We start from the raw sequence: 14,363 nt of genomic DNA on the forward strand, positions 1-14,363 counted from the left end.
ACTTATGAGAACGAGGAAATCACAACCAGAGAGTAACCACAGTAATCACAGTCTACTTATGCATCCAGTCAGTCATGTTACTCACCAAGCTAACCTCAATAACCACAGCATAAAAGTTACCATCCTGAACTACATTTGCTTGTGCCTTATCTTTCTTCCCATCATTTGGACCATTTTTGAATTTACAGTCCGGGGCTATATGACCTCGTGATCTGAACACATAGCAATGAACTTCAGGATTTTAAGGTTTCTTTTGAAAATGAGGTTGGGACAGTTTCTTTTTGTTCACATATGGTTTCTTTTTGGCTTGGTTTTTAGATGATTTAGACATAGAAGAACTAGCAGCATTACCTTCAACCAGGTTAGCCTTAGCCTTCATTTTTGAAGTCTCCACATTGATTTCAGCCCTCCTGTTATCCTTCTCGATCTGAAGGTTGACGATCAGATCTTTTAAGGTGATACTCATAAAATAGTTAAACACTAATATTAATGTTAACAACACTAATACGTAATATTACCATTTTTATGTTATCAATTATATTTTCTTACTCTCTCAAATAATAATGAAGCAATATAGATAAGAGTATGGATTCGTTCCACTCTTAAACTACCAAGACTCAACAGGATTCAACTAATTAAATCAAGGGGAAAGTGGTGAGAGTAATAATTATATTGATAATAAACTAATTATGATTATGTTATTGATTAAAGCGTAAACTAAATAAACTAAACTAATATAAATAAGGTTTTGATGGAAAAGAATAATATAGAGGAAGTAATAAATCCACATATGCAAGTTTATTCATAATTCATTTAGTTAATGTATTAATAAGTCATCATCTCTATCAAATTCCGTAATGCAATGAAATAAAGATTCATACTTTGTAAGATCCCTAATCAACTATTACTTTCTCTAGTTAATAATTAATTAGCATGAGAGAATAATACTTCTATCAATCTCTTGTAAAAATTACTAAACTCTAGTTCAAAACTAACAATTTCTATCTCTAAAAATATGAAAGCTTCAAACTTTAAACGCATAAACACAAATAACCAACAAAATCATAAACAATCCTCACACAGGCTTCATTAAAACTCCCTCTAATGGGAGTTTTAGTCTTCATTCATTGGACTAAAATTACTTAAACAATAAAGGGAAAGCATAATAAAAGAACTTGAAGTAAGAGGAGAATTGGATATGATAACTAAAGTTTTTTATTGAAAGGTTTAATGGAGGCTATAAACTAAATCTAAACTAAACTAAAAAGAAGAGAGAGAGAATCCTAATTATACTAATTAAACTAATGGGGGAGTAGCCAACTTTGTTTTAGCCTTAACCCTTTTTATATAGGAGAGGGTTAGGTTACAATTTCGTGCATGGGCTTTTAGGCTAGGTTATGGACCCATAAATCAAGTCCATAAACCAATTGGTTAAATCCAAGACTTCCAATTCTGGTCGTGTTACTGTAGCATGCGTTTTCACCAACTTATACTGCTCTGATCGAGTCAAGGCCCAGACCATTGGAAAGATCTTTTTGAGCCCGTCATTTTGATATAAACTGGGCCTAATTCCGGTTTGACTTTCACTTAACAGCTTTGACTTGGGCTTTTTAAGGGCTTTTTCTCCATGAAACTTGGGCTTTCTTCATAGAACTTTCATAGCAATCACTTTAGCTCCTTTTAGCGCCTAATTAGTAACGAATTTACATTTATTCAACTCCGAAGTCTGAAATACTCAAAAGCACGTAATTAGTGATAAACCTATATTATTAATAACATAATTAGCTAAATAAAAATACTATTAAAGGGTTTAAACTATAGTTTTAGGCTCTTATCAAATCACCCCCAAACAGCATTTTGCTTGTCCTCAAGCAAATATGTGAAATTAAAATAAGTGACCAAAAATGTATTTTTAACTAGTCTCATTTTGCTGAGTGCAACTGTATTAACCATATGCAATAAGGCCTTAAACCACTAGGAATTTCCTAGTGGACGAGTTATAGCCTCATGAGAGTTTTCTAGAGAAGGTACTCACAAACTTCATTTATACTATAACGACTAAGAAATAACAGTAATTGTTCCCTAATTTTATCTCAGAATCTATACATCTCACTAGTATTTAAACAAGGATGATTATTCTAAAACTTAAACTAATACATGCATAATAATCAAATCATCTTGAGGTAAACAACTATACAATGAACTATGATATGAATTGCAATATGTTCATGAAAAGATGCAATGACTATTACGTATATATTAATCTAAGTTTCAAAAATTAAATCCTAATTCAAGTACTACATGAGATTTTTAGACTAATATCATTATGGAGAAAGGAACAATACCATTATCACTAAGTGCCTAGTATAAACAATATTTATGATTTTTAATATTTTATAAAGAAAAGTGCGTAATTTACATCCTAAAAGTGCCTAAATTTTGCAAATATTTCTATCCCATCCCCAAATAATAGAACGCTTTGTCCTCAAAGTGTGAAGAGATAAGGAAAGAATTTTCCATAGAAATGTGGCAAAAATTGGCAGTACTTGTAACAGAAATATTATAAAAGATAATATGATAACATGAAGTACAATTAAACTATTACATACTAACTAAATTGGAGTAAACATGACAGATAATGGGTGGCAAAACGTTTTGAAATGAAATACCAAAATACTCCACCCCCAAACAAAATTGGAAAACTCTTTTTAAGTTTGAAATTTTTTGTTTGGCCTATACTCCAGAAAAGTGGTATTGTATAAAAACTTCAGTCTTTTAAAGTCAGATTTCCTAGACTTAATGTGATATATATGTATTAACATGCAGTTTACCATATATCAATAATCTAAATAATTATGGATCTTTCCATAAATAGTTAACATGGAAAGCACCACCAAACAAAATTAAGCACCAAGATTTCCTATAACGTGGCTTAGTGGAATGAGAGTGAAGCCTGATAGATCTAGAACCTAATCTAGCATACAGTTTCTTCTTTGTCCTCCTACGAAAGGGATGCCAAGTGAATGAACGTGAGAAAATGGATGGTTGTGGAAGATACGTGGGATGTGGATAATTTTGAGAAGGAAGGAATGGAAAAAAAGTGTCAGGTGGCTTGTCCTTGGGTGTTACTTCTTCACCAAATGGGTTTAGAAAGTTATGCAGCATAGGAGAAACAAGAAGGTCAAGTACAAACTCAATGGTTCTTTGAAAAGGTAGAGGGCGAGGAACATTCATGATGGAAGGTGAATGAGTGACATGAGGATGTGAGTTGGGTGAATGGTGCTCAACTAGTGTTCTTAGTTCTATATTATCAAAGGCCTTGAGATATGCAAGACATTCCTTAATGAGTGGGTAAGAAAAATCACTGGGATAAAGGGTGAAAAATTCTTCTTCCGTCCACTACAAAAAAAAGGGCTTTTTGCGGCAAGGTTTTTGTCACGACCACTGATTTTGAGGCTAAAAGCCCCCTTTTGCAGCGGTCATCTTTACTTGAGGCAACACATAGTTTTTAGCCTCGGCTTGTCACCATCCCACGGCTATATCATATGTTCTCACCACAACTGTAGGCATCTCGCGACTAAACAATACTTCTAGCCTCGGATGGAGTTAGGCCGCAGCTAAAGATTGTACATTTTGTGGCGGGGGGTGTGGCTGGCCGTTGCCAAATGGTCTTTTAAATTGGTTAAACAATTAAACTTGTAAATTTTAATATAGAAAGAACTGAAAAATTCGACCAGCTCTTTATTTCCATCTATCCCGCCCATGTTCTCATTATCTCGCGCCTAAAAATCGAAAAAAAATAAAACACTTAAGAAAGAGCATGTTTAGGGTTTTATCTCTCTCCCAAATATGAACTAAACCATGGGCGGCTAATCTATTACTGAAATTTCCATTATATACAAAACCCATTTTCATATCTTCTCCCATTCATCCGTTTTTATCAAAAGTGAACCAGGTAAGCTTCAGTGCAATTCTTTTCCCTTCACCAAATTCATTTAATTTCAGGTAAGCCTCACTGAATTATTTTTGTTTCTTTGTGTGTTCAGTAGAAAAATCGTAATTGGGTTTCTTAGACAAGGAACTTGGATTTACCAGAAAGGACTGGAAGAAATAGAGAAGGTAATTGGGTGACCTCTCTCATCTTTTATTTCCTTTTCCCAGTTCAATACCTCAATCCCGTACTAATGTTGGTAAGTAGTGGAAGCAAACAAAATGAAAATTGTTCCCCCGTAAAGGTTTAAAAGAGTTAGGATGTCGTGGTCCTCCATATAGTTAGCAGATTTTCCAGTCGTCCTTGATAGCTTGATCCTTTAAGGAGTTTTTATATATATATATCCTTTAAGGAGTATTAACTGGAATTTGACTTTTTTGTTTAGGGATGAACTTGCCAGAGATGTAGAATTAGTAGATTTTGTAAAGCTATTCAAGTGTAGGATGAACCTTCATGATTCATTTGTTAAAACTTTGGAACTCATCTTCAGTTTTTCATATTAGAATTTTTTTTAGCTTACTGATAGAAAGTCAGTAGAGTTGTGGTTGTGGAAAACATTTTTGATATTCAAGAATGTGAATGTGAATGGTAATCTCAAGGTTTCTCGGTAATTTGGTTTGAAAAGTGTGAGGAGGGGTTGATTGCTTGATTGCTTGATTGCTTCACTTAGATCATCCACGATAGCATACTGATGTATTGATCATCCGATGTCTCAAATGTGTAGTACTCTTGTATGGGACCAAACAAGTAAATTATTGTTAAGTACCTAACACACTATATGAATTCAATATGTAGGAATTGTGAGCCTTAAATTGCTGATTACATTGTAAACGTTACAAGTTACACATCCTTTCCTTATATAGTTAAATAAATATTTTTTATCAACTATAACAGCTGTATTATACATTACATTCACAAGTAAGTATGTCTTATTGGCTCTTCATATTTAGCTAGAAAGTGTCTCACCAGCAAATGGCATTAACTTTATAAAAGGAACCAAAAGATTTTTGTCTTTTTTGCTGAGCAAAGACCTACATCTCAGAATTGATTTTACAAACTTTGTTTGTATGAATCACTTTGCCTCCCTTTTTTACTTACATTATTTTCATGTGTGTGGTGGTTGTCTTCTGTCTCAACGTCTTAATAGATGGCAAAACCGCTGGCTCCGTGCCCCTTATGTGACGGCGGATATATATATATATATATATATATATATATATATATATATATATATATATATATATATATATATATATATATATTATATTATTCAAACGTGTCCATGACATATCTGTATTCTATATTTTTGAAAAATATCGTGTCCAGCGTATCCGAAGTCGCTTATTAGGCTAGGAAGCAATCGATAACGATAAAGAAAAATTCCCATTTAGTTCTCGGGTAAAATTCCCGGTTTGCTAATTTCTCAAGTCCTTTTCGTTGCAAAGTGCAAACACAGTTGCCTTGAGAAAAGTTTCTCAGTGAGGGTATGTAACCTTAGTCACACAAACCGTGTATAAGGTATATCACTCCTAATCTAAAACCACGGTTTGGCGAATTTCGACCGAAATCTCCTAAAATCTGTGCTTTGAAATTTATAAAACCGCGCTATCAATTTTTCGAACCGCACTTTCAGTTTTTCAATATCTTTTTGGTCTTATTTTTTATTTTATTATATTGCTTGTTTCATTAGATTAGTTGTATAATGCGTGGACATGTAATTGTATTAAAACTCAACATGTCATTTTCTAAACTAGATATCGGCATGCTTGCTTCCTTTGGTAGGGATGTCTAGCTTGCTCTAATGTGATATTCAACATATGTGTCATCTCATTTTATTTGCTAACTACTACTAAACCATTTTAGGGTGATTAGTTCTTTATATTCACTAAGAAGTTGCAATGCTAGATTTGTATGTACTTGATTTGAACTCTTAATATTTGTTTCCATATCATGTTGTATTTCCTCATTCTTTTTACTTGTTATTAAGTTTAACATGCTTGGGCTGAGATAGTTAAATATGTTAAATGCCTATGTTCTGTTGTTGTAAGCATACTCCCCGTTAAGTACGATTAACATAGGTAGGTTTCAAGAAACGAATGCCTTTTTCCTATTTTATTTTATTTTAGTGACTTTTCAACCTTGATAGATTTCAATGTTAATTAGGCTTCTTATATATTAAGGAAGATTCTCTTATATGTTTGGTTATGTATTTGTTGTGTGTTAGTTAGCACTTGATGGATAAAAGTTGGATGCACCCGACTGTTGGAAGGTCCAATCGCAAGTATATTCTAGGTTGTGAGGAGTTTGTGAACTGGGCATGGGATAACCGACCTGAAGAGTTTGGTGATGAGATTTATTGTCCATGTGTTCGATGCATTAATAAAGTGTTAAGGCCCAAAGATGTAGTTCGGGATCACATATTAAATAAGGGTATAGTACGGTCATATATCCGTTGGACCAAACACGGGGAAGGAGATGAAGTGGATGCTCGCCATGACTCCAATGATGGTGATGATATGCACCAAATGTTGCAAGATGCATTAGGGTTTCCAGACCTAGTTGGAACAGGTAGTGACACACCAACTATTCCTGTTTCTAATGAGGCTAGTTCGAGTGAGCCTTGTATGGATGAGCCAAACGAGGAGGCACAAAAGTTTTATAAATTATTGAAGGAGGCTGAGACACCACTATATCCTGGTTCTACTAAAGCTTCAAAATTGTCTTTCCTTGTTAAACTTGCTTCATGTAAAGTGTCTAAATGGCTGGAGTAACCATTCATTTGACATGTTACTTCAAGTGTTAAACGAGTCACTTCTGATGAAATCAATATGCCAAAGAATCATTATGAATCAAAAAGCAACCGGGACCTTGGTTTGGAGTGCATTAAAATAGGCAGCTTGTCCAAATGATTGTATCTTTGTATTGGAAGGATAATAAGCCAATCGAGGACAAGGATGAATCGATATATGTGGTCGATCAAGGTGGGAACTTACTCCATCCGTGGACTGATGAGGAAGGAAGTAATTCTACTGTGAAACATAAGAAAAAAGCTGCAAAAGTCTTGAAATATTTTCCGTTAAAGCCGAGGCTTCAGAGATTATTTATGTGCTCAAAAACATCAAAGGACATGAGGTGGCATGCAGATTGTCGTAGCAAGGATGGAGCATTAAGGCATCCAGCTGATTCCGAGGCATGGAAACACTTGGATGAAAGATATCCTTCTTTCGGTTTGGAACCTCGCAATGTCAGGCTTGGTTTGGCTAGTGATGGTTTTAGCCCCTTTGGTAATCTTAGCACTATGCATAGCAAATGGCCTGTGGTTCTTGTTCCATATAATCTGCCACCATGGATGTGCATGAAGCAGCCTTATTTTAGCTTGTCACTGCTTATTCCTGGCCCTAGCAGTCCTGGGAATAACATTGATGTGTACTTACGACCTTTGGTCGATGAGTTGAAAGAGTTGTGGACGAAAGGAGTCGAGACATATGATGCATATTCCAAGCAGAATTTTCAGATGCATGCAGCTGTTTTATGGACAATTAATGACTTTCCGGCCTTTGCTAACTTGTCGATGGAGCACCAAAGGCCAACTTAGCGTGTCCTTCTTGCCACGAGAAGACTTGTTCAAAAAGATTGCAAAGACGGTATGAAGTTTTGTTATATGGGAAGTCGCCCGTTCCTACCACTTAATCATCCATATCGAAGGAACAAAAGTTCCTTTGATAACACTATTGAACTGAGGACTGCCCCAAAACCACTAAGTGGAACTGAGGTTCTTGAGCAATTCAGTGGGTATGAGCAAGTCACATTCGGCAAGCCAGTGCTCGATAAGTCCGGTCAAAAGAGAAAACGGGAAGATAATTTGCCGCATAACTGGAAGAAAATCAGTATATTTTTTGAACTCCCTTATTGGAAAGACCTTCATTTGCCGCACAATCTTGATGTTATGCACATTGAAAAGAACAATAGCGAGAGTTGGCTTGGGACATTGTTAAATTTAGAGAAGAAAACAAAGGACAGCTTGAAGGCCCGACAAGATTTGGTGTTGATGGGAATACGAAAATCACTTCACCCTATACCAAAAGCTGGCAACAAATACTACCTACCCCCTGCCCAGTACACATTGTCTTTGCAAGAGAAAAGGAAGCTTTGTCAATTTTTGAAAGATGTAAAGGTTCCCGATAATTATTCATCCAATATTTCACACCGTGTTCAGGTTAAAGAAGCCAAGATACATGGCCTGAAAAGTCATGATTGGCATGTTCTAATGCAACAACTACTTCCAGTTGCAGCACGTGGAATTCTACCCAAGGAACTAACAATGGTTTTGGTTGAGTTGTCCAATTTCTACAAGCAATTGTGTTCTAAAGTGTTATGGGTTGAAGAGTTGGAGCGTCTAGAGTATAGTATTGCTGTGACTCTTTGCAAAATGGAAATGATTTTTCCTCCAGCATTTTTTGATGTTATGGTTCACCTACCAATGCATTTAGCTGGTGAAGCCAAGCTTGCTGGACCAGTGTTTTATCGATGGATGTATGCAATTGAAAGGTAAGTAAAGACAATATGCAAGATCAATTTGTTTTCTTCCTAGGTAACATATATACTTATATTTATGTTTCTTTTTATATGTATATATATAGGTATTTGTATAAGCTTAAAAAGTATGTGCGCAACAAAAGTCGCCCGGAAGGTTCAATTGCGGAAGGGTATCTTGCTGATGAGTGTTTGACATTTTGCTCGATGTACTTAGATGGTGGGGTAGAGACGAGGTTTAATCGACAAGGGAGGAATGATGATTGTGAAGATGTAGAATTAGATGGAAAGTTTTCAATATTTGCTGGAAGCACTCGTCCTTTAGGGAAAGGAACCTTGAGGAATCTAACTAACGAAGAGTGGGAACAAGCTCGTTTGTATGTGCTAATGAACTGCGAAGAAGTGAGGCCGTTTGTTGAGTACGACAAACTTCTCTTTTCTATTTAAAAGAAATTATCTATGTTTGAATCACATATATGTTCATTATAATAAAAATGGTCTATTGTACATGAAACACAAACAAATGATTAAAGATGACCATGGGCGCCGCATAAGTGCTAGGAACTTGGACCGTATTCATAATGAGAGATTTGGTAGCTGGTTTGAAAACCATGTATGTGGTAGTCGACTAGTCGTAGTATGTTTTATTAAGTATAATCATATTTATTGGTTTCATTTAGACGTGTTAATTTGTTCTTCTTATCTAAATAGGTTCAACAAATGAAAAGAGATGGTGAGTTGGTCAGTGAGCAACTCGATATGTTATCCTTTGGTCCTACCCGATTTGCCACCTGTTTTAGAGGGTGCATTGCAAATGGATATAGATTTCACACAAAATATCTCGAGATCTTGAAAAAAACAAAAATCATGGAGTTTTTGTATCTGCAGAAACCTCAAGCTTTGCAAGTGCTAGAGATATGAATCCTGTTATAGGGAGTGTCGGTTATTATGGTATCCTAAATGATATAGTGGAGCTTCGTTATGGCAGTGGGAATCGAGTGTTTATGTTTAAATGTGATTGGTTTGATGGCTTGAGCCGTGCTGGAGTGAAACAAGATGAATATGGTTTCACCACTGTGAATTTCACACGAACCTTAGCTACCAATGAACCTTTTATTCTTGCATCTCAAGCACAACAAGTTTTTTATCTTTGAGATAATTTGGATGAAAATTGGCGAGTTGTGTTGAAGACACAGCCAAGGGACTTATATGATATGGGGTCAGAGGTTGAGCCAATCCAAGATAACTCATCGTGCACACACCAAGATGCAAGTAATCATGTTGAGAACACAGATACCATTGAAAGCTGGACTAGGAATGAGGTTGAAGGAATTGAAGTTATTGCCAATACTGTTGAAAGAGAGCAAGACTTCATTGATGATAATGAATGTGACGAAGACTTAAGTGAGGATAGTGATTGTGATGACGACTTCATTAATGATAGTGATCCAGATTATTGATGTGTGGAGTGTGGTTTAATTTAGTTTTAGTGTTGCTAAGTATGACATTGGGTGTAATGCATCTTTATTAAGATCGGCGTATTCAATTTGTTATGAATGCTCTCTCTTGATAGTTTATTAATTTGATTGATGTTTCTTTTCTTATGAGTGCATTTATTAGTCACGTTGGGCATTCTTTTAATTTTCTTGTATAACATAGATAAGTGCACGCAATGGTAAAAAGACGACGAGAGGATCCAAATGGCGATGAGAATGGTAAGATTTGCAACTGATTTTTGAATTCTTAGGTTTTTAACTATTGAGTAATATCTAACTCATATTATTTGTTGTGCTAATATCTATATTTAACATTCTAAATAGGTGGGAAATGGGTTAGAGGCACTTCTACCCTTCCTAAGGTTTTTAATAACCCATCTAGTTCGAAGTTGAAACTGACTTGGAATGGCAATAATCAACCTGATGGACCAGATACACATCCAAGCTTGTTTGCAGAATCTATAGGAGTATTGATGACATCATCGCATCGATTTGATTGGACCAAATATTGGGAGCAGCAAGGTGGAGATGATAAATTATGGCTATGGAACACGCTTAAGGTAAATGTAATGACCCTAAATTTACCTGAGACTAATTTTGCAGTTTTCTTGTATGCTTAGGATTAGTATGGTGACTAGCATGTGTAAGAGATCCATCTGCATTAATTAACTTTCCCATTCTCATCTCTTGCAATACCACCATAGCCATGACCACCAGATCTTTTTCTCCAAGTTGTAAGTTTTAATAGTCTATGAACCCTTAGATTTTTTTAAGGTATGTAGATTAATAGTCTTAAAGACTCTCATCCACTCCCTGTTGGTATAGTAACATATATTCTCTTAAGTCAGGTATTAAGTGTAATGTGTTGGTTATATTGTGAAAGTCATCCCTACATGTCCTGTCCTAATTGGTTTTATTTACTCAATAAAGTGCCACCACCTGACTTGGTTTTATTTAGAGTTTGATTGCAACTTGTAGTCAGTATCCATGTATGCCACCATTGTGATTTTGTTCTAGGGTATCAAGGTTCTAGGTTTGGATGTTTATATACACCATGATATATTGTACATATTTGCATCGTGTTTTAGGATTCGTGGGAGCTTGATGAGAGCAAGAAAGAAACTACTTTGGGTCGAATTGCCTCAGATGAATTCAGGAATAAGAAGACTAAATGGAAAAAGAATTTCTATTCACGCTACACGACATATGAGGAGCGTATAGCGCACAAACCAGAGCATCTATCACAACAAGAATGGGTCAATCTTGTGCAATTATGGGATAGTCCCGAGCATCAAGTATGAAGAACTTTAGTGTTCCATTTGAAATAGTTTTCACAACTTATATATTATTTTTGTTTTCTGTGTATGTAGGTAATTTCTTAGAGGAACAAGCGTAATCGTTCTAAGCAAATAGCAAAGCATACTAGTGGTCGAAAAGGTTTTCCAGAAATGAGAGCACAAATTGTATGATATTTATTGTGGTCTTTGTTGTGAACTTATATTTTTAGATTGGCTTATAAGAAATAAGTCAAATAACAATTTGCTTGTGTCTGGACAGATTCGGGAGGAAGGTGCACCCCCATCTCAAGGAGACTTCTTTGTGCTATCCCATACAAGTCGGAAGACAAATGATGCACTTGATGGACAATCAAGAGAGTATATGGTAAGTGAAAATTCAAATCTAATAATGATGTTAAGTGAATATAATAAATGGTTTTCTTCTTATATATATTAATTCGGTTTCCAATATAGGAAAAAATGAAAGAGTTAGCTGGAAGAGATGAAAATGGAAATCAACAACCCCTTTCAGATGAAATCTACAGGCAAGTTATGCCGCGTGAGCGACATGGGCGTGTGAGGCTGATGGGTCGTGGTGTGACACCGACTAGTTATTTTGGCTCTCAAGCATCATCCCATGGTACAACTTCTGATCGTGTTGCTGAATTGGAAAATGAGATGGCTGAAATGCGAAGGGTAGCACAAGAAAAAGAGGAGGAAAGGCAACGTGAGCTTGATGAGATAAAGAGAGGGTTCGATGCACGATATGAAGCGATGGAAGCTCGATTTATGGAAACACTAATGCAGAGAACTTCCCTCTCTAGAATGCTGTAAGTTAAACTTGTTATGTCTTGCTACCTCTAATTCTTTGTGTCCACTACTAAAAAAAAAGGCTTGTTGTGTCATTTTAAAAGTGACACAAGTCAATTGTGTCGGTTTGGAATGAATTTGAAACCGACACAAGTACCGGGCCGACACAACAAGTTTAACAAAAACAGACACATCAAGTGACTTTGTTGTGTCGGTTTGGATTACCAAAACAACCTCACTAGATGATAAAACCGACACATCAAGGTTGATGGGTTTGTTGAGATTGTTCTGGTAACGTGGAGATGTATGTTAGTTGCATTGTATAAGTTGTGTATTAGGGTTTCTGGAATAGTGTTTGTATATTTATAGTTTTCTTCTTATTCGAGGATTGGTTACTTGACTTAACTGGCATTGGTCGAGATGGTTAAGTAGCTGGTTCTATGAATCAGTATATCTTTTAGTAGTTGAATTTACGACTGAGGTATGATGTTTATATTTGGTTTGGATGTATTTTTATTAAATTTTCAAGTTATGACAGGTTTTATATTTATGAAATGTCGATAATACAGAGGAGACTCTGTCGAAATTTTTACTATAAAAGTCATGTATCTTAGGTATGTTATTGCATGAGATTTGGGGAGTTCCTGCCCTAACCAACTGGTCCTGGGTTCCCTCACGAAGATCCATTAGTAGAAACTTTAATTATACTAGGGGAGAGCAACACTCTAGTATTTTTGGGGATCTTATTATGTGCTTCCCTTGCAGTCTTAGCCCATGTAATATAGATAACTCATGCACTAAATTCTCAATGTGGCCTTTAGATAGCCTGCGTGCCCTGCAAATTGTTCTTTTGACTTGGATACAATAGTACCAAAAGTTAGCTTGATTTCTGTCATACGATTTTGTTCCTATTTCAATAGATAGAGACAAGCCATGTTAATGTTGCTGCCATCCAGACTCTTTGATCTTCAATTTCTTCATTGAAATATGGAAGTAATTGTGTGTTAATGCCCAGGACTTGAAACACCAGTAGAACCGATGTTGGAAAGTTCCGCTCGTTGTTGACAATATAATAACACTACTTAATTTTGCCTTGTGATTTTTTGCTATTTGCAGTTATCAGTCCATATATTATATGTCAATTAAGTTCATACTACAATTTTGACAATGTGCGACTGGCCTTGTGGCCTTGTATGTAGGCCACATATATATGCACTTTATTTACATTTCTTTAGATTTTCATCTACTTTTGGTGTTGTCCACATTCACATGGCTGCTTTTATATAAACTCTATTTTTAGGGTTTAACATTTTTTTTTTTAGAGATGAACAAGATGAATACTAGTATTGGACTTGACGAGCAGCGTTTTTTGCATACTTGAATTTGGTTGGATAGGCATTATTGGAGCAATATTGAAGTTTTTGGTTTTTGTGGATTGAAAGCGGGCATTATATGGGACTAGTTATAAATTCTTTTGTAGATTGGAAACTTGTAAATTCTTTTGTAGATTGGAAACTTGTGAAGGTTTTTGGATTATGGTACTCGCCAAGTTTAACGTGATATAATGAATTTGACGTTGAATGTTATTTATTTGTTTTGGTTGATATTTGGTTAATTAATTTATTTGTTTTGGTTGATATTTGGTTAATTAAGTATGTTTCTTATTATTTATTTATGAAGCTTGTTGAGATATAGGTTCAAATTGAAAATTGAAGTGATTTGAACAGTGCAAAATTGAAAATATGTGCCCTTAAAAAATCACTTTTGTGGCACCACCCCAAGACTAAAATATTTGAAAAGTTTTGGCAAATTCAAAATTTTCAAACTTTTGTGGCAGCCACCCCCCAAGACTAAAGATATTTGAAAAGTTTTGGCAAATTCAAAATTTTCAAACTTTTGTGGCAGCACCACCCCAGACTAAAGATATTTGAAAAGTTTAGGCAAATTCAAAATTTTCAAACGTTTTGCCGCGGCCAAGCCGTGGCAACATATATTTTGATTTCTTTGTCTTTTTTATTTTTTTTATAATTCAAAAAACATTTTGCCGCGGTTACTCCCGTGGCAAGAGATTACTTTTAGCTGCGGGTGCACCTTAGCCGTGGCAAAAGACATTTTGTGACACCAAATAGTGCCTCGGGCGTGGCAAGAAGTTTTGCCGTGGCAAAAAACATTTGGTGGCGGTTTTGGGTACTTTTGGCCACGGCCGGCGGCCGCAGCAAAAAGTCTTATTTTTGGTAGTGGTCATGGCGTCAGGAG

At 35.6% G+C, this 14,363-nt stretch overlaps 1 protein-coding gene and 1 pseudogene across 4 annotated transcripts; both read left to right on the forward strand.

Moving 5' to 3' along the window:
• The first annotated feature begins 3,631 nt into the window (after positions 1-3,631).
• LOC147496254 (uncharacterized) lies at positions 3,632-13,693 on the forward strand. Of its 4 annotated transcripts, none has more exons than XM_086562439.1 (9): positions 3,632-3,955; positions 4,047-4,119; positions 10,184-10,239; positions 10,345-10,586; positions 11,109-11,315; positions 11,391-11,483; positions 11,578-11,682; positions 11,772-12,127; positions 13,430-13,693. In XM_086562439.1, exons 3-6 carry the CDS (start codon positions 10,197-10,199, stop codon positions 11,400-11,402), a joined length of 504 nt encoding a protein of 167 aa, XP_086418565.1. In that variant the 5' UTR covers positions 3,632-3,955; positions 4,047-4,119; positions 10,184-10,196; the 3' UTR covers positions 11,403-11,483; positions 11,578-11,682; positions 11,772-12,127; positions 13,430-13,693. The 4 variants fall into 4 exon arrangements, with proteins under 4 accessions (XP_086418565.1, XP_086418567.1, XP_086418566.1 ...); XM_086562441.1 differs by having other exon boundaries at positions 11,843-12,127; XM_086562440.1 differs by having other exon boundaries at positions 11,591-11,682.
• On the forward strand, positions 7,095-9,984 carry LOC147496255 (uncharacterized; annotated as a pseudogene).
• Positions 13,694-14,363: the final 670 nt, after the last annotated feature.

The sequence above is a fragment of the Coptis chinensis genome, chromosome 5, assembly GCF_015680905.1.
Source record: "Coptis chinensis isolate HL-2020 chromosome 5, ASM1568090v1, whole genome shotgun sequence".
Lineage (NCBI taxonomy): Eukaryota > Viridiplantae > Streptophyta > Magnoliopsida > Ranunculales > Ranunculaceae > Coptis > Coptis chinensis.

Coding starts and splice junctions, on each gene's coding strand:
- LOC147496254 (XM_086562439.1), top strand. CDS start 10,197: ATGGTAAAAAGACGACGAGAGGATCCAAATGGCGATGAGAATG. Junction 10,240..10,344: donor TCCAAATGGCGATGAGAATG/GTAAGATTTGCA, acceptor CATTCTAAATAG/GTGGGAAATGGGTTAGAGGC. Junction 10,587..11,108: donor GGAACACGCTTAAGGTAAAT/GTAATGACCCTA, acceptor ATCGTGTTTTAG/GATTCGTGGGAGCTTGATGA.